General features: G+C 50.6%; 1 protein-coding gene across 10 annotated transcripts in view; it reads left to right on the top strand.

Moving 5' to 3' along the window:
- Window positions 1–25,759, top strand: part of SUSD4 (sushi domain containing 4) — a 169,030-nt gene that overhangs the window by 33,761 nt on the left and 109,510 nt on the right. For 8 of the 10 annotated variants that reach the window (XR_014817507.1, XR_014817508.1, XR_014817506.1 and 5 more), the window contains exons 1-2: window positions 727–784; window positions 1,368–1,541. Coding sequence is in view for 6 of the 10 variants with exons in the window: in XM_084979354.1 (XP_084835480.1) it covers window positions 1,403–1,541 (139 nt within the window). In the remaining 4 variants the exon portion in view is untranslated. Of the gene's footprint in view, window positions 1–726; window positions 785–1,367; window positions 1,542–25,759 lie in introns of those variants that run through there. The other 2 variants (XM_084979351.1, XM_084979349.1) reach the window with 1 other exon arrangement.

Raw genomic sequence — 25,759 nt, 5'->3', positions numbered from 1 at the left:
TCCCGCCCCGCCCAAATCAACCCCGTAGGCGCGGAGGGTCCGGGTGGGTGCTGGCGGGGCTGCGCACTCTTGTCGGTTTGGAGGCACCACCTTGGCAGCAGCCTAAAGCGGGACTCTCTTCCGCGCGTCGCGGTGCGCTGGGGCCACCGGAGGACGCGTGGAGGCCGCGGCCGCCACACGGGCTCGCGCGCAGCCCAGGCGGGGACCGCCGTCCCGCGCCAGGAAGGGCGACCCAGTCTCATGCGTGTGCAAAGCCGCCGCCAGGCGCCTCGCGCCGCGACAGGTGCAGGCGCGCCGGCTTCCCATTGGTCGTGGCGGCGGCGGCGGCGGCTGCGAGCCCCTTCCCCCTCCCGGCGCTCGCGGGGCCCCTTCCCCCGCCGCGGCGCCGGCTGGGTCTGCGGAGGCGCGTGCCCGCGTGCGCGCCCGAGCCGCGCGCCTCCGCCCCGCCCCCGCCGCCTCCCTCTCGCCGCACCGCCGCCGCCGTCGCCGCGCGCTCGCGAGCTCAGGTAGCGGGCGCGCGGGCGCCTCCTCGGGGGCGCGCGGCCGGGCCGCCGTCCTCCTCCCCCTTCCCAACCCCCGCACCCGTCCGCTCCAGGAGCCTGGCGGTGGGGGGGGGGAGCGCGGGCGGGGGGAGCTGGAGCCGGGCGCCGCCGCCGCCGCCGCCGAGGCTTCCGTCTCGCTCGCTCGCGCCGCGGCGGCAGCAGAGGTCGCGCACAGATGCGGGTTAGACTGGCGGGGGGAGGAGGCGGAGGAGGGAAGGAAGCTGCATGCATGAGACCCACAGGTAAGACCGAGAGCTCCGGCAGGGGCTTTCTATCCCGGGGAGGCGCGCGCAGGCCGCGGGAGGGGGAGTTGGTGCGTGGTTCTGCTCCCCGAGGGAGGAATTTTTTGACAGCGCAGAGAAATCTCACTGGGGACTGGGCTGTAGGACCCATCCCGATGCTGGCGAAAACAGAGAAGTAGCTGGGGTGCCACATCGTGAGATTCCTAAGAGTGGAATGTACAGGCCCGAGGAAAAGTGTTTTTTCAGCCCGGAGAGGCTGGAAGGCTTTAGACTTTCCTGTCGTGGTCACAGCCGCTGAATCTCGGGGACCGGCGCGGAGCCAATGTGCGCTAACCCCTGCCCTCCTCCCCTCCTCCATCCCTTCCGCACGCGCAGCATCCCGCGGCGGCTGCTACTCAGTGTGCCCGGCACTGAGGGAGATTGGGGGGATCGCGCCTTGGCAAAGGGGGTGGGGGCTGCGCGGGGGAGGACCCGGGATGGAGCTGGAGAAGCTGAGGCTCCCGGTCCCAGGGCGGAGGAGGAGGAGCGTGGCCCCCAGAACCCCAGCAGCCTGGGGTATTGTCGTGTACGCTCCTGGTTGCAGACTCTTGCAAGCCGGATGCCCTCTGTGGATGAAAGATGTATCATGGAATGAACCCGAGCAATGGAGATGGATTTCTAGAGCAGCAGCAGCAGCCTCAATCCCCCCAGAGACTCTTGGCCGTGATCCTGTGGTTTCAGCTGGCTCTGTGCTTCGGCCCTGCACAGCTCACGGGTGGTGAGTGACCCCGCTGTGCCGGGGAGGGTCCGGGAAGACAGGGTGGGGGAGCCTGGCTGGCAGGACAGCTCTGCCACTCCTCCGTGCACCCAGACTTATGGGGAACCCTAGAATTCCAGGAGCCCCAGTGTCCCAGCTTCAGACCACCCTCCTTCCAAACCTCTGGAGTTCCCGGAAATTTCCTCGGCGGAGCCTGCACATATTCTCACCCACATTCTGTCTGGAGCTTCCCACCAGCCATCCCCACTTGGCTTCTCTGAAGGAAAGACAGTAAACCTGGCCTATTCTCATTTTGGCCAAAAGAGAGAGAGAAAGAGAAAGTGGAGTGTATGTGGTTAACGGGTGTTTGTGGACCTTTGACCTTTGTCTGTGCCCCCAGCAGACAGAGGTCAGGTTTTGGCTTCTGGGTTTAGGTGAGAGTTGCAAGACCACCTTTGTGAGTGAATGTGAAGGGTCTGGAAATGTGGCCAGACTGGCTGCAGGACAGGTTTATTTGAAAGTTAACTTTCTCTTGCCTTGGGAGGTGGTATGTTCAGGCATGCCCCTGCATGTTGGGGGCAGGGCAGGGATGCAAAGCTTTTGCTTGGGATGTCTTTCTGGGGGATTGCTTGGCGTCTCCGGGCCCCATCCGCAGGGGGAATAAAGTGCTTGGTGATGGAGTGGAAGTCAGCAGAAATCCACCTGAAAGCCTCATCTCCGTGGGTGGCTCATCTCTGACATCTTGCTTCTGAGGAAGGGGCTGTCTTTTGGTTGTGGGAGAGGGTGGGTTCCGGTCTGAATCCCAGAGCCTAGGCGTCTTTCTGCTCATTGCTGTCCATTCCAGATTTTCTGTGAGAGCATGCCGATGTGGACGTATGAAAAGAATCCTGTTTCTGGGGCCAAAAAACTGTTAATATATGCGTAAATTATAATTGGTGGGAAAGCAGGTATGGATCGATACGAATAAACCATTTTAGTGTTTTGCAATATTGCTGTTTTAGAGAATTCAAAGGGGAAGATGGAAAGAGTGAAAAATGAACAGAAGTGGGGGAGGGGGTACCAAGCTGGGCTGGAACACAGAGTGATCAAGGACTCAGGCGTAGGGCTTGGAGGTCTGAGAGATGCCTGGAGGCTCAGGAGCTTCCTGTGAGGTGAATGTCTATTGGAAGCAGTGACAAAACCCTCGCTTTGGATGGGGACTGGGTATGGGTTGGCTTTGGTTTCTCAGCAAGGGGCAGCTTTTTTGGTGCTCTCCTTTTTATAGAAATGTCTGTGAGGAGGGGTCCTCTTCCTGCGGGATAGGGTCACCTGGGATGCTAGGCCTGTGTGGCCTGCCAGGGCTCTGCATCCAGGGCCGTGGGACCAGGTGGGCAGGACAGCCTTGAGCAGGGCTTGGGCCATTTCCTTCCCTCCTCTCTTGCCTCAAGGTCCAGCTGTCATTTCCTCAAACCAGGTCCACGTGATTGTCCATCCTCTCGGTCCTTTTCTCCGAGGTAGATGACAGGTTCATCAGGGGTTGTCTACATGGGTCTTGTTTGTTTATTTGGTGTTTTCAGAGTTGCACCCACGGTGTATGGAGGTTCCCAGGCTAGGGGTCAAATCGGAACTGCAGCTGCTGGCCTGCACCACCGCCACAGCAATGCAGGATCCGAGCTGTGTCTGCGACCTACACCACAGCCCAGGGGAAGGCTGGATCCTCAACCCACTGAGAGGGGCCAGGGGTCAAATCTGCATCCTCATGGATTCTATTTGGGTTCGTTACCGCTGAGCCACAACAGGAACTCCACCGTGGGTCTTGACTGTTGTTGTTGGAAGGGTGAAGTCTGAGTGCAGCCAGGACTTGAAGGCTGGGCCTTGGTCCTGCCATTTGTGTTTACAGAGCATCCCCACCTCAAGGATCTCAGAGTGTGGTACCCAGCATGGCCCCCCCAGGGCTCACATTAGTCACCGTGCAGTTGTACATCTTTTGCCCCTCTCTTCTGAGGGTGAAGATGTCAACAGAAGGATCCAGAGCCTCAAAGAAGAGGTCGCCTGTCACCTCTTCCTTTCGGTTCCCTTCTGAGCTCTCACAGGCTGCAGAAAGGCTAGCCATCAGCTTTGCGTCATCTGGAAGTCCCTTAGGCTGAGAGCATGATTTCTGGAAGATGGTTTATCATTTCAAAGTCTTCCCTGAATAAATAGTTTGGGGGAGTTCCCATAGTGTCTCAGTGGGTTATGAACCCAACTAGTGTCCCTGAAGACACGGAGGGGTTCGATCCCTGGCCTCACGCAGTGGGTTAAGGAGCTGGCATTACTCTGAGCTGTGATGTAGGTCCCAGACTTGGCTCGGATCCGGTGTTGCTGTGGTTGTGGCGTAGGCCGGCAGCTGCAGCTCTAATTCGACCCCCTAGCCTGGGAACTTGTGGCCCTAAACAGCAAAAACAAAAAACAAAAAACAAACAAAAAATTGCGGAGGGGGGGGGAATGGTGGGGCACGTTCCACCATGTTGACTCTATGGAGGTTTCTTTCTTAAGAGAGAGATCCACGCAGAGGCCCCAGGATGGTCATACGAGCCAATTCATCTTAATTCTGGACAGTGCTTCTCAAATGGCAATGTGCAGACAGATCACCTGGGATCTCGCTAAAAGGCAGCTTCTGGTTCAGGGGTCTGGGCTGGGCCTGAGAGTCTCCATTTCTAACCAGCTCACAAGTGATGCAGTTCCTATTGGTCCCAGGACCACACTGGATCAGCAACGCTTTAGAGGAAGCATTGCTTAAAATAAGTGGGCTCTGGCTGCAGCCTTTCTGCCACCTCTCAGAAGACCCGGATGCAGGTGGCCCGTGAGGGACAGAGGTCTCACCTGAGCATCCAGTCTTTGGGCGACACGCAGAGCTGAGACTCAGCCCTCAGAGTGTGCTCATTTTCTTTTTCTTTTTTTTCCAATTGAAAAAAAAAGTGCAGATTTAATAGACACTCTTCTGAAACATGGCTTTTCATTTTTGAGTCTTTCCATGGAAAAGGGATCCCACAATAGCAAGATAATAGTCTCAGCTAGGAGAGAGAGAGAGAAAAAAAACATGTGCCCAATATGAGAGTTACAGCAAAAGCCTGAACTAGAAGGGGAGAAATCAAGAAAATGATCAGATGAAGAAAAGGGGTAGGAGGAAGAACTCCTGGAAAATGAAGGCTGTGTCCTAGAAAGCCAGAGATGCCAGTCCGTTCTTGGAGCCCCTGGGAGAGCTTTTATGAGCTGGAATTGGCCTGAGGTGACTTTTGGGTGGCTCCTGCCCGGTTGTCAATTGTAAATGAGGAAAAAGGGCCTACCTTTGGGGCCATTAGGGCTGAATACCCTGGGAAGACCAGCATGAGGTTTATAGGAATACACAGGACCCCCGCTGTTGCCAGAATCTCTGTAGATCGTGGTTTGGGCCCCTCCTTGTCCTCCATCTCACTGTGTCCCAGAGATGAGGTCCGCCTGGAGTGGTCCTCCCGGGCTCAGAGCAGGAGAGACGCAACTTCAATTGCCAGGATCTCGTTTATCTTTCATTTCTCCCTTGCCCTCGGGGTAACGCTTCATCATAGCACCGCCTCATCCACTGGACCACAAGCCCACTGCAAGCAAGGACCTCGACTTTACTTCTGTGTCCCAGGCGCCCAGCGCAGCCTCTGACACACAGAAGATGCTCAGCAAATACTGATTGACAGCCAGAAAAAAAGATTCCCAGGTGACTGCCACACCATTTAGAAAATAGTTACCATGGGTAGTTACGCAAGTGCAAGAGTGACATGGCAGTTGAGGCCACCACGTCCACGTGGAGGAAGTCTCAAAGGTTGGAGGAAAACTCAAGGAAGGTTCTGGAGAAGAGGTGGCACTGAGGTTGGGACACGAGGGAGGCAGTGGTTGTCCCTCGCAGGGGAGGGACACTGGTGCAGAGGGGTGGGGGTGGTGATGGAATCAGACTGCTCAGGGAGAGAGGAGAGCCTGGTTAGTCTAGAACATGCTGTATCTCTGCAGGGAGCCAGTCGGTAAGGAGGACAGACCGATTGGAACCCTGTCATCAGTGTCCCTGGAAGTCCCAGCGGATTCCCAATGTCACACAGTGGGCGGTGGGAGCCACTGAAGGGCCTGGAGCAGGGACGTGATAGCCTCTGAGCTGTGCTCTGTTTGCTTTCTCTGCTTCCAAGTCTCTGACCCAGGCCACTCCCTGGTGGGGCTGCCCTGTGTGCCCGCCAGAGGAACAGCACAGGGGATCTCATCTGGGCCCTATGGCTATGGCATCACACTGAGTGCCAGCAGGTGGAAACAAACAGCCTGACTGGCTCACTGATTCAGAGGTGCCCACCCTCTTGGAGTTTGATGGAGAAAGATCCCTTACGTGGTAGAGCGTAAGCTTGTCCTGCAATGCCAAGTCTAAAAGCCACGATTTCATACTCCACTTAATTCGATCTGTAAACAAAAGTCCCAGCTCCTCAAAATGTAAAGCATATTTCTTCAACCAAAGGCCACTCTCAGTGAAGCAGCCTGGAAACTCTTTTGATTTATCCCTGAGGTGAAATCTGAAAGCTTTGGGTGATGCAAGAAGGATTTCATACCACAGGTAGCAGATTCTCATCTCAGCCGCCTGAAGTGGCAAGTTGGAGAGGCAGTGGTTCTTTAATTCCTGAGAGTAATGAAGAGGGGAGATGAGAACGGCTCTCCAGTCACTATTGATTAGAAGAAAAGCACCCACGTGACTCTGTTTCTGTTGTCAGAAGCGTATTTCAGAAGCTTCCAAAAGGCCACAGAGACTTGCCCTGAGCTCCCATGCAGCCTTAGGGGGTGACAGGTCAAATCCAGTCTCTGCCGTGCCCCAGCTACATGGCTTTGGGCAGGTTGTGGAACTTTCCTCGGCTCAGTTCCTTCCAGATCACTCACAATCTTTAAATCTGATTATAGGAATTTGATGGGGTCTGAAGTCCAGTAAAGTCAGCTCTCTTCCATCGTCTTTTGCAAGGGTCTGTCGCTTGCCCCGGGGATACGCAGCTAAGGGAGTGTTCCTTAGGAAACAGACAAGTAAGGACTCGTTGGTTCTCAAAGTCTGAGCGCAGAAGCTCGCATCAAACTATTTTTTTTCACATACATTTTTAGTTCAGTATAAAATGGAGTGTCATTTCTTGGTGCTGAGAAGAAAGCGGTTTATCCTTGTCTTCTTTTGCAAGCTCTTTGGGTGTTTGATAATTGAGATAATCACACATAGCAACAAAAGGTCTAAAGAGATTATTGGGATCCTTGCCTGTGAATTGAAGAAAAAAGAAAGGGACAGAAAAGTAGGTTTTCTAATTTGTTTGTAAACATAGTTGCGTGTTCGGCCAAAACCAGCCACCATACTTAGATGCAGTCAGATATATCATCTCATGCATCAGCGACAACATTTTGTCGCTTTATTCAAATTGTTCAAGTGTTGCTAACTGTGGAAGATTGGGAAAAGATGGGAGAAGTTTTCAATTGGCCACCATCTGAGTGATTGTTAACCACTTGTCAGTTGTTAGAACCGTACTAGTTGCAAACCTCTAGATAGTGCTTCCTCTGTGCCAAGGATGTTCTTCACATTTAGGTGTATTAACTCATTTAGTCTTCACAACAGCTCTATCAAGTAAGTACTATTATTGCTCAGGGTCACTTCGTTAGTAAACAAGGCATGGTGACCCAGACTAACCTTTTAATTATGAACTTTGTAACCATGGCAATCCTACTCTCGAAATGCATTTTTTTTTTTATTGTCCTTCAATCTGAATATTTCTCTTTAAGTCACCATTATCAGATATTTTGGAACTTTTGCCCTCCCCACCCTCATCAAAGGGAACTCTTTTTTTTTTTTTTTTTAAATCGCGTTTAGTTGATTTACAATGTTACGTTTGTTTCTGGTGTACAACAGAATGATTTGATATTTTTTAGATTCTACTAAAGCATTTAAAGTTGTCATAAAGTATTGGCTGTATTCCTTGTGCTGTACATTAGATTCTTGTATCTCATTTATATCTGATTTGTACCTGGTTTTAAACCTATTCCCCGTCTCGCCCCTTCCCCCACTGGTATCCACTAGTTTATTCTCGGTACCAGTGTCTGTTTCTGTTTTGTTATATTCATTCACTTTGTTTTTAAATTCCATATGTAAGTGAAAACATAACAGTATTTGTCTTGCTCTGACTCACTTCCCTAAGCACAATACCCTCTAGGTTTATCCATGTTGATGCCAATGGCAAAATTTCATTCTTTTTTATGGTCGAGTAATAGTCCATCGTATATACACACCACATCTTCTTTATCCATTCATCTGCTGATGGACACAGGTTGCTTCCCTATCTTCGTGATTGTAAATCATGCTACTGTGAACATGGGGGTGCATCTCTCTTTTCAAGTTAGCGTTTTCATTTTCTTGGAGTATATACCCAGGAGTGGACTTGCTGTCTCATATGGTAGTTCTCTTTTTAATTTTTTGAGGAAATGCCATACTGCTTTCCATAGTGGCTGCACCAATTTATATTCCCACCAGCAGTGTGTCAGGGGTTCCCGTTTCTCTACATCTTTACCAACACTTATTATTTGTTGTCTCTTTGATGATAGCCATCCTGACAGGTGTGAGATGACATCTAATTTGTATTTCTAGGGGCACTCTTTTGCCTTGTGACTCAAAAACAACGTTCAAGCCAATCAACCACAGCAACAAAAATCTCTGGACTCAAGAGAAAGCGAGGGCCCCGGTGCCTGAACCTTGAGCTCTGAATGGAGAAGGGGAAGGGGCTAGAAACTCATGAACCAGTCAGGATACATTGTATCTCAGCTCCTGTCTCTTTGTGACTGTCTGAGGAAGGGGGTGGGAATGAACCAGATATACTCTGAGTCTTACCTGCCCTGAAGAGCAGAGGAAGGAAAAAAAAAACAAATGGCTGGTCCCTGGGTCCTTCCAGGTGTGACTGTCAGGCCATCACCCTCTCCCCCTGCCCCCTTTTTCTGGTTCCCAGTGTGCCAGCCTTTCTTGGAAGGATCCTTTTCCATGCCATGTGGTCAAGTCCTAGTAATAACTTTAGCTAATATGTGCTTAGAGTGTTATCGTTTGCAAGGTGTTTTCACATGTATCACCACCTTTGATTTTCTTAACAACCCAGTGAGATGAAGAGATTTTGATTTTTTTCCCCCTTTTTTCTTTTTCTTTTTTTTTTTTTTTTAATTTGAAGAAATAGTCTTTGGGAGGTTGAACTCTTAAGGTCCCACAAATAGTCAAAGACAGATGTGTCAGCAACCAGGCCTGTTGGTCAAGACTTTCCTCATTGTCATTCAGGGCCAGCCTTCAAACCTCTCTCTTCCAGTGTATAATGGAGATGATCATCTAGTTCATATATATCAAAAGATAAAAAGCAAAGTTACAGCCAAGGATCACGAGCATGATTAAAAGTTCCTTCAAAAAGGTTAACTTTGAAGTGAGAATAAGGTTTGATAGTTTATGAGATCTGAGAGTTGCTTACGCTGCTGGCCAGGAAGCCGTGTTTGATGCTATGAGCTTAAGAGGCTAAGTTTTAGGGAAGAATTTAGCCTGATGGATCTTCTTCAAGAAAATGATTGCTCTGCTACTCGAAGGCAGAAGAAATTATCGACTCAAGAAGAAAAACAAATAGAAATAATTAAATGATTTGCGCACAAACTGGAATTTAAAGTGCATTTGAAAATAGCTTCTTGGAGTTCCCTGGTGGCTCAGTGGTTAACGATCTGGCATTGCCCTGCTGTGGCTCACATCACTGCTGTCGTGTAGGTTTGATCCCCGGCCTGGGAACTTCCGAAAGTCGTGGACGTGGCCAAAAAATAAAAAAAAAAAAAAATAGCTGCCTTTTTTTTTTTTTCTTTTGTCTTTTTAGGTCCGCACCCACGGCATATGGAGGTTCCCAGGCTAGGGGTCCAGTCGGAGCTACAGCTGCTGGCCTATACCACAGTCACAGCAATGTGGGATCTGAGCTGCATCTATGACCCACACTACAGCTTATGGCAACGCTGGATCCTTAACCCACTGAGCAAGGCCAGGGATTGACCCCGTGTCCTCATGGGTACTAGTTGGGTTCGTTACCTACTGAGCCACAGCAGGAACTCCCAAAATAGCTTCTTAATTGCGAGTATTGTAATTGCTTTGTTCATTTTAAACAAGGCAACCTGGGAACATCAGAGAAGTAAAACACAATAATTCTTGACATTATTTGGGAATGACCGTAAACTTGGGAGCATTGTGGTGGGTGAGGCTCCATCAGTCCACTGTGGAGGCACCAGGGGGCAGGGGGCTGTGGGTGGACATGAATGTAAATGTGTCCCGTGAATGCCTGGTCTCCAGGGATGGATTTTTATCCTTAGAAGTGACAGGAATTGCAGAGCCCAGTAAACTTGATCAATAATCCTTTCACCATAATCCCAATAAATTGACCTTTTCAAGAGAGAGGATGAGTAAGGTTTGTGGGGAATGACGGTTTGCCCTGTTTCTGTTTGATATGGTGACATTTATGTCCTGGAATTACCAGCGTGGGAACAGAGCTGAACGAGGAGGGGTCACTCGTGTCCTGTGTGCCTTTTTCTCAGAGTAACAAAATACAGAGTCCTTATTTCTTTGGTTTGATTGCATTTCCAAAAGCTATGTGTGATTGAATTGGATGAGCCAGCAAGAGAGAATTTCTTTTAAGAAAGAAGTAAAAATCTATTCTTACCGTGGATTCTTTAAAATTTGGATGTCGTACAGCATTGTGGCTGATCTCGCTGGTTTCCAAGTTCCGCTTCTCAGTGCACAGAAAAGCCCTTTGGATTTTGCCTAACACTGAACTCAGAAGATTCTGATTCTCTCCGTGTGAGAAACAGTAGGATCTGCTTGTTTTGTAGAAATGTGATGGATTTAGAGGGTTAATCCCAGGAGAGGCCCTCTATTGTTCTCTTAGACTGCCTTTGCTGACTCTGACTCTCCGCATTAGAATCGAACCCAAGGAAGGTTACATTCTCACAGTTTCTTTTAGGAGTTGCACCTGCAGCTTTAGGTGGCTCATTGGGGCCACCTCTATGTTTAAATTATATTTAAACGAAAGGGAGAAGTAATCTTTGAGAAACTCACAGTTCTCTGGGGTAGGACAATCCAATTCTGAAGCACTCTTTGGCCTTCAAAAGGCTGGCCCAAGAGTTCCCGTCATGGCGCAGCAGAAAGGAATCCAACTAGGAACCATGAGGTTTCGGGTTCAATTGCTGGCCTTGCTCAGTGGGTTAAGGATCTGGCATTGCCCTGAGCTGTGGTGTAGGTCGCAGACACAGCTCAGATCCCTGTGTTGCTGTGGCTGTGGTGTAGGCTGGCAGCTGTAGCTCCTATTCGACCCCTAGCCTGGGATCCTCCATATGCCGCCAGTGCCGCCCTAAAGAAAAAAAAAAAGAAAAAAAAAAAAGAAGGCTGGCCCAGATTTTTCCCATTGGCTTGTAAACGGTAGGCCAGGCTGTTTCCTCACATCTGTCTGCCGACACCCTTGTTTTATAGACAGGAGGTGCTCTTTTCCTGGTGATAATGACTTGATGGCTATGACTTAATTTCTTGAGGCAAAGAGCTGGAGAGATATAGGGTCCAGTGGCCAGTACATGGAGTCACTTCTTGCTTCTGTCACCAACCGGCTGAGTGATGGTCACCTAATTGCTGCCTCAGTTGCATGGTTTGTGAAATCCTTGGACCGTCTGCCTCCCATGATTGTTGTGAGAATCAAATGCACAACGAGGGGGAGGTATCCTAACTATCGGAGCTCTCAGCTTCACCACCAATGAACTGATAATGAAGAACAAATGTTTGCTACCTTCACTCTGCTGGGGTTGGCCTGCCGAGAGCTCCTTTGGTTTTGAAGGAATGTAGTGTAACAGATACATAACAACAGCCAAGGGCACGTGCAAAGACAGGTGTGTGGTATTCAAGTCACCAGGTGGTCCGCGGTCCTCCTTGCCCCAGTGCTGAACTCACAGCCATGATACCTGTGGCAGGTCCTGCAGTGATTTATCTTGGAGGCTCCGGGGAAGGAGGAGGAGCAGGGGGGAAGGCTTGCCAAAGCAGATGACACTGGAGCTAAGTCTTGAACAATTAAATAATTTTCCAGGGAGAGAAGGTGTTGAGAGGTGCTTTCCGCCCCCAGGGGAGAAGACAGCATAAGCAGATGCTGAGATTGAGACTGAGAAAGAATCTGTACCAAAGATTCGGAGGAGCCCAGGACAGCCTTATTAAAGGGCAGGTTGACGGAGATAAGGGAGGAGGCTGAACAGGCTGGTTGGACCCACTTGCTCAGCTGACCGTGCCGTGCAGGGAATTTGAACACTGTGGTCAGCTGGTAGCCTGCAGAATAGGTCTTCAGGACCATGACATGATCGGACCCTTTTTTTTTAATTTTTAATTTTTGCTCTTTAGGACCGAACCTACAGCATATGGAGGTTCCCAGGTTAGGGGTGGAATTGGGCTGCAGCTCCTGGTCTTTGCCACAGCCACAAGGGATCCAAGCTGCATCTGTGACCTACACTGCAGCTCACGGCAACACAGGATCTTTAACCCACTGAGCGACGCCAGGAATCGAACCCTCATGCTCATGGATACTAGTCAGGATTGTTACCCTTGAGCCACAATGGGAACTCCCGGACCTTTGCTGTAGAAAAGAATTTTTCGCAATGTGAAGATGGAGGAAAGAGACCTTGACTCATGAAGAATTTACTGCGTATCTACCATTGACTTGGTGGGGATCCAGTGGGGAGCAAACAGCCCTGCCCTTGGGGAGCTTGCATTGTGGTGGGGGCCACTTAGGAAACTCTTGCATTGGCCAGGAGTGTCGTGATGAGGGCTTTAATGACAGAGGAATAAATGCACATAACAGAGGTGAAGAAGAAGGATGGATTGAGGCCAGACAGCTGGCTGGATGTGGGGGATGGAGGAAAAGGAAGCGCCTTTAGTGGAGCCCTGGCTGTGGTCCTTTGGAGGAAAGCTAATGAGTTCAGTTTGGACAAAGGCTTGTGGTGCCTGCAGGACACCCATTTGGGCCCCATCTGTCCTTCAGGTAGTTGAAAACTTGGTTAGGTGCTTGGGAGAGGGATTAGAGCCAGAGACAGATTTTGCATCTTATGCAGGAAGATGTGGCTGCAGCTGCAGGAGGGACTTGGTTCTGACTCTTGATTGCCCATAATGTTTGGGGGCAGTTACGCTGTCGTTGGGATGATGTTCAGGGGCTTTGAATTTTGGATGTCCACACCCCCTGGGCAGAAAGAGCAGGGCCAGGAGGGAGGACGGCTCTTTTTGGGAGGATGGAGAATCCGCATAGGTGTTTGAGACTTGCCTGCAGAAAAGTCACCGTCTTTTCTCGGCTGCAAGGGGAGGGTGGAGCTAATCTGAGAACCAGCATTAGACAGGGTCACTAGGTGGCCCAGGGAGGCTTTGAATGTTTCCCCTCCTGGGGATGCTGAGCAAGGGGGGGCGATGGGTGTGAGTGAGGGGACATCCTCCCTGCAGCTGCCCCTGCCTCCTGGGGGGCTGGGGTTTTTTATGCGCTCTGTGCTGCTCAGAGGCAGGTCCTTGCTGCACACCTCCCTAGGCAGCCCTATATCCTCAGGTCCTTTGAAGATACAGGCTTCTCAGGCTGTCAGTTAATCTTCACAGGTGCCATTGTCAGAGAGTGATCCCTATGTCACCCCCACTCCCCTGGATCAGCTCTGTCACCTCTGAAGGAAGTCACTTAACCTCTCCATGTTTGGTTTCTTCATCCGTAAATCGGTGGCAAGTAGGCTTGTTGCTCTACACCTCGCGGGGGGAGGGGGTGCAGGTGCAGAGGCAGCGGGGTCGGAGGACAGCGTTGTATAAATACAGACCAGTTACGGGATTGCGGAGCTGGAAGGAGGCTCCTCTTGCTGCGCCTAGGGCCATCTTTGCCTTTTGCTTCTCCTAAACCCGAAAGGAAGATGCTCCGCACAGCACGGAAACGCCTCCCTACGTGTGGGTCCTGAGCCCGAGAGAGCTCATTTTGCGCAGATGTGGCGTCAGGCAGCTGGAGGAGCCCTTCTGCCACAGAATGGGACGTGCCCGTCTGTGCCCGGGCCCTGGTGCCCTCGCGTCTCTGAACAGTCGCTTCTGGAGCCGGAGAAGGTCCTTGTGCCCTGAGAGGGACTTCTCAATAGCCCTTGGCCCAAGCCCAGTCGGCGCCTTTTGTGTGCTCATAGAGCCCTAGGGAAAAACAGTTCGGCATGCGTGGTGGGCAAGTGATTTCTTCAAGGGAGGAAGGCAGGGGCTCTGGTCCCCCCGCTGCCGTGGCCTCTGCCTCCCGGTAGTGCTGCCACTGCTGCTGGAAGCGTCTGGGCGCCCTGGGCCAGCACCTTCCAGCTTAGGTAGGATGGAGGAGGAAGTGGGAGCTGCGTCCGCATCCAGAGAACCACCTTTAGCCACGTGGCAAGGCTTCTCTCACCGCCCGCTGCACGTTCTCTCCAAGTCTTGAGACCCTCTCTCTGGCTTTGCAGGTGGAGCAGTGCTTTGGGATGTCTGTTTGCTGTGATCTTGGGATTCCCTGATCTGAGCGAGAAGCCTGGAAATCCATCCTCAGAGTCCCTCCTCAGGTGACAGCCTGTTAGTTGCTAAGGGCACCTCACATCAGCCTCCTCTCGGGCTCCCACTGTCCTCAGCCTGGAGTGCCAGGCCTGATTTGGGGCAGAAATCCTCTAAAGGACGGCTGGATCAGCAGGCTCAGACTGAACAGAAGAGGGTCCTGCCTGGTTTTAGGAGGAAGCCAAGCATTTATCCCCAGAGAGCAGCTGTGCTGAAAATCTGCCTTGTAGTTTTCATTTACATGGTAATGAGCCCAGAGCTTTTGCCCTGTGTCACCTCCAGATGAAGACCCAGGTCTTTGGGGAGCTCCCCAGGCACAGAGGATCCAAAGCTGGGAGTGAACCTGCCCTGTGTCTGAGGATCGCCTTTGCGCCCTGGGCGGAGAACCGCAGCCGCCCTCGTGGGCGGATTCCCCAGAGGCTGGTGTTACAGCCGCTGTTAAAATTGTTCTGTCTGAGTTTCCTCCATGCGGTGTGGTTATCGGAGGCTTTAATCAAAAGCAGGGCCAGTGACTGGTCTCTGCATCGGCTTTGCCGCCTGGTTTGTGTGCCTCTCACCTCCCACATGCCTGCCTCTGTCTTCTAATACTTGGCATTTTCTCTAGTACCTGCTGTGTTGATGTTTAAACTGGGTCATGTTCTCCGTGATGTGGCAGAAGCGAACATCCATGGAGATGCGAGAGGCTGCAGCAAGCCTGTTTCTCCTTGGGCCTTTGATTTACATTTAAACTCGATTTTTTTTCAGGATTGCTCCCGGATTAAGTTACCCGCGTAAAGTGGCTCTCGTCAAGTTGAAGAGCCAGATGGCCACATGTTCAGTAAGGGTTCCAGAAGAAAGATGAGGCACTAAAGATGGCCCGTGGGACCTGGAAAATCCGAGGGGTGGTTGGTGGGGGGAGGACAAAATGCAGCTCGGATCTTCTGAACCTGTCTGCTGGCTCTGCCCTAAGCCGCCGCGAGGTGCGAGGTGCGGGGTCTGCCGGCTGGCTTCGCATGGCTGTTCCCTGGCCTGGAACATCACACAGCATCCCCTTTCTACCTTCACAGGGCCTTCCGGTCCCTGAGGACGCAGCATCCATCTCCCTTCTGCACTTAACGCTGGCTTCCCTTAGCTTTGAGAATCCTCTCTGGGTGTCTTTTTTTTTTTTTTTTTTTTTGCATTTTTTAGACCCGCACCTGCGGCATATGGAAGTTCCCTGGCTAAGGTTAGATTTGGAGCTACAGCTCTCGGCCTACACCACAGCCACAGCAACGTGGGATCCGAGCCACGTCTGCAACCTACACCGCAGCTCACGGCAACGCTGGATCTTTAACCCACTGAGCGAGGCCATGGATTGAACTCGAGTCCCCAGGTATACTAGCTGGGTTTGTTTCTGCTGAGCCACCATAGGAACTCCAAGAATCCTCTCTGTTGCTGGAACTCTCAGAGCACTAGATTCATACACTGTCAAGCTGGGAGACCATGGAGATGGTGGGTCCAGGGGGTTGCCTGGAGCCCCTCGACTCCCCCTCAGGGTTTGCCCGAATGGACTGGGCGCCAAGGGGACCTCGCCTTGCCAGCTGCCCCAAGTCCCCACCTGCCTCTGCCTGAGGTGTGCCTGCTCTGTGTGGCTCTGCCTCCTCTTATCCTCTCACCAACCTGTGAAAATTCTGTGCCCACCAATCTATGGAGGAAGAAAAAGAAGGTCTCTGTCCCCTATGTGGCGCTTTTAGTCACTAAGGACGAGGGGTCTGAAGACAGATCCCTGGGATTGAATCCCCAGCTCTTTAGCTGGGGGATTTGTATGTGGGGCAAACTCCTTAATCTGCCTCTGCCTCAGTCTCCTCATCTGTGAAATGGGGGTAGTAAAATCCATGCCCTGCAAATGATGTGAGGAGCAGGCAGATTAGGGATTTGAAAGCACAGAGGATAGTGCCCGGCTTCTCATGAGGTTTCCATGAGTGTTGACTGCTAGTCTCCTCATTATCCTCATCGGTAGTATTTATTTTGTTTTTACGTATAAAAGCTCCTGAGGAGTTCCCATCGTGGCGCAGTGGAAACGAATCTGACTAGGAACCATGAGGTTGCGGGTTCGATCCCTGGCCTCACTCAATGGGTTAAGGATCCGGCATTGCCGTGAGCTGTGGTGTAGGTCCCAGATACGGCTCGGATCTCACATTGCTGTGGCTGTGGTATAGGCTGGCAGCTGTAGCTCTGATTTGACCCCTAGCCTAGGAGCCTCCATATGCTATGGGTGCAGCCCTAAAAAGCAAAAAAAAAAAAAGGCTCCTGAAAGCCAGGATCCACAGCTGATTAATCTTTTTAAACCTGACCATACTCTGAGGGTTCTAGATACTCAGTAAACATGTGTCTGCTGACTAAGGAAGGTACCAAGGGCCCAGGGAATAATCCCTAACTCAGACGTCACAACTCAATTGCAGATTCCCCCAGGGCAGACACCAGCTGTCCCCTCGACCATCTCTCAAAGCACAGAAAACATAGCTTATAGCAGCCTCTTACCCACAGCTTGGTCAGTGAGTTAAAGAACTCTGCAGCCAGGACCGGCTACCATGTAAATAAAAGATGTTGTTGAGCATTTTATTATTTCTTTTTGTCTTCTTAGGGCTGTACCTGTGGCATACGGAAGTTCCCAGGCTGGGGTTCAATTCAGAGTTGCAGCCACAGCAATGCCAGATCCCAGCGGCGTCTGCAACCTAACACCCACAGCTCACAGCAACGCCAGATCCTTAGCCCACTGAGCGAGGCCAGGGATTGAACCCTCATTCACATGGATACTAGTTGGGTTTGTTACTGCTGAGCCACAATGGGAGCTCCTGTTATTTCTAAACTCTCTCTTCCCTCTTGCATCTGACATCTGGGCAGGTGGCAGCAACAGCTGCAGTCATTGGCAGGAAGGACACAGAGGGCTGACCACTGCCTTTGCCCTGAGCCTCTCCCCTCCTCAGCGAGTGACAGCACCTGGAGGGTCTGAGTTTTTTGCCTACTTGTACCCAGTGGGGGTTAAACACGGCTGTGAGATCCTAAGGGTGAGAAAGCAAGGTGGCCTTCGTGGCCTCTTCTCTCCATCCATGCTCAGATTTATGCAGCAGGAATTTATTCAGCACTTGGCTATGTGCAAGGACCATGGTAGATACCAAGACTAGAAGCAGGAAGAAGATACAGCCTCAGCCCTCAAGGAGCTTGTGGCTGTGTGTTGATATTGTTATCAGTCTGCTCCAGCTGCCATAACACAATCCCACAGACCCACAATCCCACAGACCCGGGGGCTTAAACCACAGACACTTACCCTCTTGCGGTTCTGGAGGCTGGAGGTCCAAGATCAAGGTGGCATCAGTGTTGGTTTCTGGTGAGGGTTTTCTCCCTGGCTGGCAGATGGCTGCCTTCTAGCTGTGTCCACACATGGCCCTTCCTGGGTTTGTATACAGGGAGTGCGAGAGGGGAAGGAGAGGGAGCCTCTGCCATCTCTTCTTATAAGGACACCAGTCCTGTTGGATTAGGGCCCCACCCTTCTGACCCTATTTAACCTTAATAGGTTTCATTGAACCTTCTGATAGCCCTGTGTCCAAATATAGTCACGCTGAGTTTAGGGCTTCAAGATATGAATGGACAGGGATACAACGCGCTCCTTAGCAGATATCAGATGAAGACAAGTGTTAATTCAGATGAAAAGATACTGTGAGGATCCAGAGCTCTTATTGCAGCCAGCGGAGATCAGGGAGGGCTTCCAGGAGGAGGTGATAGCAAGGCTGTGTTTGGAAGGAACTGGTAGCACTTAGGTGCAGTAGGGGAGGAAGCAAGAGTATGAACAAAGCCACAGCTACATGAACCTGTGTGTGTGTGTGTGTGTGTGTGTGTGTGTGTGTTTATGGGGCTGTTTTACAAGCTGTTCACTTCCTGTGCATACATCTCATTAAGTCATTCATCAGGCATTTCTTAAGGTTCGTGGTACACAGACCACATGCAGATCCTGCTGGTGGGGTCCAGAGATGCTCTGGAAGCTCAAATTTGCAGTTTCTCAAATTACAGGGTCATAAGGTCTGCTTTAAGTGGATCAGCCCACTACTAGACACTCCCATTATTCCTTTACAGTTATCAGCCACTAAAAAATCTATTGTAAATGGCTCCTCGGGCCACCCAGTGGGCCCACCCCTGGTTTAGGTCAGGTAAATATTGGATTATTATGTGGAATTCGCCTGCAGAGAAATGTTGGGTTAATAGGTACAGAAACAGGAAGGTATCTTTGATTGTGTTTTTAAGTCATTTCGAAAGCATCTTTTATGGAGCTGTGTCTTCTCTCCTAGTCAAAACATTTCCTTTATTCTTTTTTTTTTTTTTTTTCCTTTTCCTGATATTAAGTTGAAACAAATGGAAGAGCGGAATGACTGGTGAGTCCCGATTTGGTTGTGTGCTGTTTGAAGGGGCCTGTGTTAAAGGACCCTGCACCCTCTTCATTAAAGACAAGATGTTATCCAGACCAACAGGAACATGGCACCAGGTTGGCTGAGGCCTGGCTGCCCTTCCCTCTCTGCTTACCACCTTCTAGGTGTCTGTGGACAAGCTAGCAGAGACCTGGGCCCTGCCTCTGCGCAAGCTCGAGGACTTGCACATGTATTTCTCTGAAGAGGGTGTGTAGCTTTTCAAAGATCCTCAGATGGGTCCATGTCCCGAAAGGGTTGAAAACACAGGCTCAAACACACTGCTATAAGGTGAGTTTGTGGCCAAGCTATGGATAGAAATCTTGCAGCAGTTTTTTCTTTGTTTGTTTGTTTGTTTTTCTTTTTTAGGGCCACACCTGCGACATATGTAAGTTCCAGTCTAGAGAGTGAATTGAAGCTGGAGCTGCCAGCCACAGCCACAGCCACAAGCCCCGCAGGATCTGAGCCGTGTCTGTGACCTACACCACAGCTCACGGCAACGCCAGATCCTTAAGCCACTGAGCAAGGCCAGGGATGGAACCTGCACCCTCATGGATATTAGTCGGGTTCATTACCCACTGAGCCACAACAGGAGCACCTCCTTGTGCAGCAGTTTTCTAGGGCTTGGCAAATTATTTTTCCTACCTAAGATTGCCTTTCTCCAGAAGTCGTGGACTTAAACACCTCCGGGCTAAGGTTCGAGGGGTCCTGGAGAAAGAAAGCCGGGAGGAACCATAGACAGGGAAGCTGAGAGTTTCCCCTGGACCAGCAGCCAGCAGAGAGCTGCCCCTTTAACTTAACCCTTCCTCCGCCATGGCCGTGACAGACAAACCTGTGTGGTGCAGAACTCTCTGATAGGGAGTGGTTTCTCTGTATATGTCAAAAGAATAGACAGAGAAGAGGTGGGTGATCATTCGCTCAACCAGCGTTTATTAAGCCTTGATTATGTGCGAGGCACAGGGCCAGGCAGGTGGGAGAGGCAGAGGCAGATGGCAGGCGGGACCCAGGAGCCTGTGTGGTCACAGGGCATGATGTGCAGGAAGTGGTCATCTTTGTCTTTGTCCCTAGAAGCTGTAGGCAGAATGAGAAATAGTCCAGTAAACAGGCAAAATGATGCTTTTGTCTCACTTCTCTCAGTAATTCAGCACCTTGTTATGACATACTGAGGTCTCGTAGACTTTAGAAGTGTGACTTTGCTACCATTTCCAGTGTTATAAATGGTTTAGCTGCAAATGAAATAAAGATGTTATTTTGGGGGGTATGTTTTTGGCATAATGAGTTAAAAACTTAATTGAGGAGTTCCTGTTGTGACTCAACAGTAACACACCCGACTGGTATCCATGAGGATGTGGGTTCAATCCCTGGCCTCGCTCAGTGGGTTAAGGATCCGGCATTGCTGTGGCTGTGGTGTAGGTCGCAGATGCGGCTCGGATCTGGCGTTGCTGTGGCTGTGGTGGAGGCCAGCAGCTGCATCTCTGATTCGACCCTTAGCCTGGGAACCTCCATATGCTGCGGGTGCAGCCCTAGAGAAAGCCAAAAAACCATCACCAACTTCTTTCATTCAGGTGTGTGGTCCACCCAGCATGGGCTTTGGGTTGGTAGCATTAGACGTGGAGAGGAGTTCCTGTTGTGGCGCAGTGGTTAACGAATCCGACTAGGAACCATGAGGTTGAGGGTTCGATCCCTGGCCTTGCTCAGTGGCTTAAGGATCTGGCGTTGCTGCTAGCTGTGGTGTAGGTCGCAGACACGGCTTGTATCCCATGTTGCTGTGGCTCTGGTGTAGACTACAGCTCTGATTTGCCCCCTAGTCTGGGAACCTCCATATGCTGCAGGAGCAGCTCTAGAAAAGGCAAAAAGATTAAAAAAAAAAAAAAAGAAGTGGAGAGCCCCAGCGTTGTCTTCCTTGCTGGTGTGGAGGCGAAGGTCCTGAGGGGCAGGGAGTGGTGGCACAGCTGGGCTGGGGCCCGAGTGTCCTCCCTCTGCTGAGATGTTTCTGTGACATCATTCACTGTCCTTCAGATGCCTGAGGGGAGAACAACAGGACCCACCTTTTAGGGCTTATTTGGGTTAAATGAGATAATACACCGGGAAGCATGTGTATCTAGCCAGTGAATGCCAGCCGTGGCTGCTTCTGCCACTCCTTCCCCCTCGTGAACTTGTTCTCCGGGTGTTCCCTTGAACCCTTCTGCAGTGGGTTCTTCCCCTGTGTCTTGGGTCATGTACTTCACATGCTGATGAGCTACCTAGTCCTTCTTTTTAATTTCCCCCAATATATGTAGAGTTATAGGGACCTTTTTTTTTTTTTTTTTTTTTTTTTTTTTTTTTTTTTTCCTTTTTACGGCTGCACCTGTGGCATATGGAAGTTCCCAGGCTAGGGGTCAAATGGGAGCTGGAGCAGTTGTCTTACACCACAGCCACGGCCGCAAGGGATGTGAGCCACATCCGTGACCTACACCACAGTTCACGGCAACACCGGATCCTTAACCCACTGAGCGAGGCCAGGGATCGAACCCGCATTCTCATGGATACTATTCAGGTTTGTTACTGCTGAGACCCGCATTCTCACGGTTACCGTTCGGGTTTCTTACTGCTGAGCCACAACGGGAACTCCCCGGCTTGCACTTTTTTTGTAGAACTTGAACATGCAGTTGTCCTTCAGACGTCACCTCCCTGGAAAGATGAGTCTGTCAACTGTCCCTGTGCCTGCGTCTCTCTCTACTGGGGCCCGAGGGTCCAGTCCCCATGAGGTTAGGCCCAGGGGCAGTGGCGCTCAGATGCCCAGGCCTATGGACTGGCCCAAGGCTGGTGTGACAGGCTCCTTTCAGATGATGGCTCTGTTTTCCGTCCCGGCAGCACACCAAGTGATGTTTTTCTGCAGGGTGCAGGGGCCAGCCCAAGCTCTCAGACCCTTCCATGCAGCTCACCAGTGGCTAGCAGCCCATTATTTCATCAATACTATGTAGTGGAAATTGTTTTCTCTGAGCCAGGCTTGCTCACATGGAAAATATAGGAGGAGGGTAACAAGGAACCCTTCCCTTCAGGCTGAGACCACTGCGCTCCTGAGCATGAACTGAGAAATTTGCCTGTGTCTTAGATTTGACTATCGAAGCCAGCACAGCAGCAAAACTACAATGAAGCAAGTGGCTATTTATGTGAGAATATCAATTCTATTAATTAAGGCCTTAACATACCAAGAAAAAGTGGAGAGGTAGTATTTATCAGGCTTAAGACCTTATAAGAAGGTTTGAAGACACTTCTGTTACAAGCATATGTTAGCGGGGCTACCCAGCTCTGTCCAGTAGAGTTTGGGTGCAGTTGGTCTTCCATATCCGTGGGTTCTACACCTGCAGTTTCAATTAACTGCCAATCAAAAATATTTGAAAAAAATTCCAGAAAGTTCCCCAAAGCAACGTTTGAATTAGCTGTGCCCTGGCAATGACTGATAGCATTTACATTGTATTTGCAGCTATTAACATAGCATTTACATTGTATTAGGTTCTGTAAGTAACCTAGAGAGGACTTAAAGTCTACAGGGGGATGTGCATAGTTATACATATGTATTTTTTATATATATCATATGCAAATACTATGCTGTTTTATATAAGGGACTTGAGCATCTGCAGATTTTCGTATCCTTAGGGTCCTGGAATGAATCCTCCAAAGATACTAAGGGATGACTGTATTTATATGCCTTAAAATAAAATGCTTTTCCCAGACAAGAAATCTTAGTATTATAAAATAGGATCTGAGATGAATTATTTCCTTTATGCATTCGAGTTAGAATAACTAAATACTTACTGTGTGAAAGACAGTGTACCAGGTTCGGTAGCACGACCCCTCAGATAGAGGCCGAGACATTTTTAGTTGGGAAATAATTCTATCGCCTGTCCTTATGCCAGAAGAAAGGATGTTTCGAGCGCATAATTATAGTGTTGAGCGGGAAGGATGGCTTCTGGCTTGTTTGAAGAGGGAAGGATTTGTAACAGAGATGACGCTTGAGGTGGGCCTTGAACGCTGTGTCCGGTTGCAGCAGGAGAACACGGAGACCGGAGGATTTTAGAGGAAAGAGCATGAATGTCAGCATCGCCGTGGGCCAGCGTGAGGTACATGCACTGCCACGCAACCGTGGCCTGAACTGAGAGCGTGTTTTGGAAACGTATCAGCAGTAAGGCTGGAAATGTCGTAACAGGAGGATTTATAGTGTCTTAATGGTACCAGTGATGGCTCATGTGTGTCAGATGCTTGCGTCACGCCAGGCTCGTTTCAAGCCCTTTGTCCTTAGGAACTCGTGCAACGTTATGAACTGGTTCCTGTTTTCATCCCCGTTTTCAGACGAGAGACCCACAGCAGAGGGAGACTAAAGGACAGGCCCAAGGTCCTAGACTTAGGACGGGGAGTGGCTGGGGAGCCCATCCAAGCCGTCTGGCCCTGGAGCCCTGCGTCACCCCCACCCCTGCCCCCGGCCTCACTGTCTGTCTCCACGCTTGGGGGTACGCAGCCACCCGAGCTGCAGATGTCAGACCAAGGATGCATTTGTCAGTTGCCCTCTCTGCTCGTCCTCTTAGACTCTCTTGCCCAGGACACCTTGAGCCCCAGCCCAAAGGTGGTTGAGCCCAAGAGAAAGGAAATCATAAATAGGAAACAGAATTCCCTCATCCCTTTTAGACTGTTTCCTTCCTAAGAACTCGTGGGGAACCCACAGGCGAACCACCGAGGGTTTCTGAAAGGAGCGTGTTGGAGCCATGCTTTAGGGCAAGGGTGCTCAACCAGGGCAACTCTGCCCCCCAGGGGAGGTTTGGCAAATGTCGGGAGATGGTTTGGGTGGTTGTGACTAGAATGGGTGAGGAGTGGAGGGTGTGTGCTCCTGACATATTGAGGGTAGAGGCCAGGAGCGATGCTGAACATCTTACAAGACACAGGACGCGCGCGCGCACACACACACACGCCACTGGCAATGAAAATGTACGCAGCCCAAGGGGTTCATGGAGCTGCGGTTGAGAAACCCTGCTCTGGGTGGGGAGTCTGGCTGTGGTTGGGGCATGTAAGCTGGAGGGGGACATCCAGGTACCAGGAGGCGGTGTTCCAGGTGAGGGGTGCTGAAGGCTCAGAGGAGGCACCTACCTACAGCAGCAGACTGGGGAGGATTTAGGAAAGATGGATTCAAGAGAACAGAGGGGACGACCAGGGAAGAAATTCCAGCCAGAGGTTTCTAGTGTGGGCATCAGAGAGAAGAGCAGAATCATTAACTGTAATGGAGATGTCGGGGAGAAATGCTTATTTTGAAAAGATGATGAGAGTTTGGTCTTAAGACATTTAAATTTTGACGTGCTAGCGGAATTGCCCAGCAGGCACTTGGAGATGAGGATGGCAGGAGAGAAGATGGGGTCGTCAGTGAGGATTTAGGAGTTATCTTATGCGAAGCAGTCATTATAATCAGCGTTCAGTGGTCTGCAAATTAGACTCGGGGACCAGGGGACAGTGGGTGGCCCGTCTGAGGGCTGGTGGAGAGGGAGTGTCTGGCGGCCTGCGTTTGAATCCCAGCCCCCTCTCTTTGGTTTTATTGAACTGTAGTGGATTTACAATATGTGGCCTTCGTTTCAGGGACACCGCCTCAGGTTCCTTTGCACTACAGGTTATTACAAGGTATTGAATCTAGTTCCCTGGGCTGGAGAGTAAATAAATCCTTGTTGTTTATCTACTTTCTATATAGTGTTGTGTATCTGTTAACCCTATACTCCTAATTGGTCCCTCCCCTTTTCCCCTTTCCCCTTCCGTAACCATAAGTTTCTTTTCTATGTCTGTGAGTCAGTTTCTGTTTTCTAAATAAGTTGATTTTTTTTTTTTTTGTCTTTTTAGGGCTGCACCCATGGCATATGGAGGTTCCCAGCCTAAGGGTTGAATTGGAGCTGCAGCTGCCGGCCTACACCACAGCCACAGGAATGCCAGATCCGAGCCGAGTCTGTGACCTGCACCACAGCTCAAGGCAACACCAGATCCTTAACCCACTGAGCGGGGCCAGGGACAAAACCCCCGTCTTTATGGATACTGGTCGAGTTCGTAAACCATTGAACCACGACGGGAACTCCTGATTTATTTTTTTGATGCCACGTGTAAGTGATAGCACATTATATTTGTCTTTGTCTGACTGACTTCACTCACTATGATAATCTCTGGGTCCATCCATGCTGCTGCAAATGGCATTATTTTGTTCTTTCTTATGGCTGAGGAATATTCCATTGTGTATGTGTACCACATCTTCTTTATCCACTCCTCTGTCAATGGACGCTGAGGTTGCTTCCACAACTCGGCTACTGTGAATTGCGCTGCTTGTGAACATTGGGGTGCATGTATCTGTTTGAATTGAAGCTGTCATCTTTTCTGGATAGATGCCCAGGAGTAGGATTGCAGGATCATAAGGTAGTTCTATTTTCAGCTTTTTAAGGAACCTCCATACTGTTTTCCATAGTGGCTGCACCAATTTACATTCCCACCCACAGTGCAGGAGGGCTCCCTTTTCCTCACACCCTCTGGAGCATTTGTTATTAGTAGGCTTTTGGATGATGGCCATTCTGACTGGTGTGAGGCGATCCCTGATGGTAGTTTGGATTTGCGTTTCTCTAATGATTAGCGATGTGGACCAGCACCATCTTCTAATAAGCCCGTGATCGGGGACATGTCCTTGAACCTCTGTGCCTCAGTTTCCCCACAGGAGACCCAGGGAAAGTTCAGCGAGACAGATAGGGGATCAGGATAGTGGCGTGTTGCCAAAATTGGAGGGCTTGGGGTAGTGAGCCGTGTGAAACCGTGAAGCGGGAGGGGGTTGGTGAGCAGGAACAGCAGCCCCTGATTGGGACCTCATCATGGTTCTGGGGCAGCAACCTCATGATGGGTGTGTGAGCACCCCTTCTGCTCTTATTGGCCCCACTGCTCTTATTAGGATTATTTTACAGTGGGCGACAGAAGTCGTGTATATGTGGACTCAAGAGTGAATTATTAGCATGAGCCCTTTCCCCCCTAATGTCAGAGAGAGGAGCTGTGGCGGCAGAGAAGGAGAAGGGAATCGATGCTTTCTGAGTGGGAGAGACCACGGAGGGGACATTGGGAGTATTTCTGCAGAGTCTATTTTTCTTCCTGCCCTTACACGCCAAGCCTTGAACATAAGAAAGAGCGGTCAAGGTTCTACTGCAGGAACGTGGTCCAGAGAGCCTGCCTTCCCTGAGCACATGGCACATGACACCTCC

The sequence above is a fragment of the Sus scrofa genome, chromosome 10, assembly GCF_054392235.1.
Source record: "Sus scrofa isolate SSC_HxYL_T2T_F1_AM1 chromosome 10, Sscrofa_HxYL_maternal_Yorkshire_Landrace_v2.0, whole genome shotgun sequence".
NCBI lineage: Eukaryota > Metazoa > Chordata > Mammalia > Artiodactyla > Suidae > Sus > Sus scrofa.
Note: the sequence above shows the minus strand (reverse complement) of the source record. Positions and strands in the feature narration are given on the sequence as shown.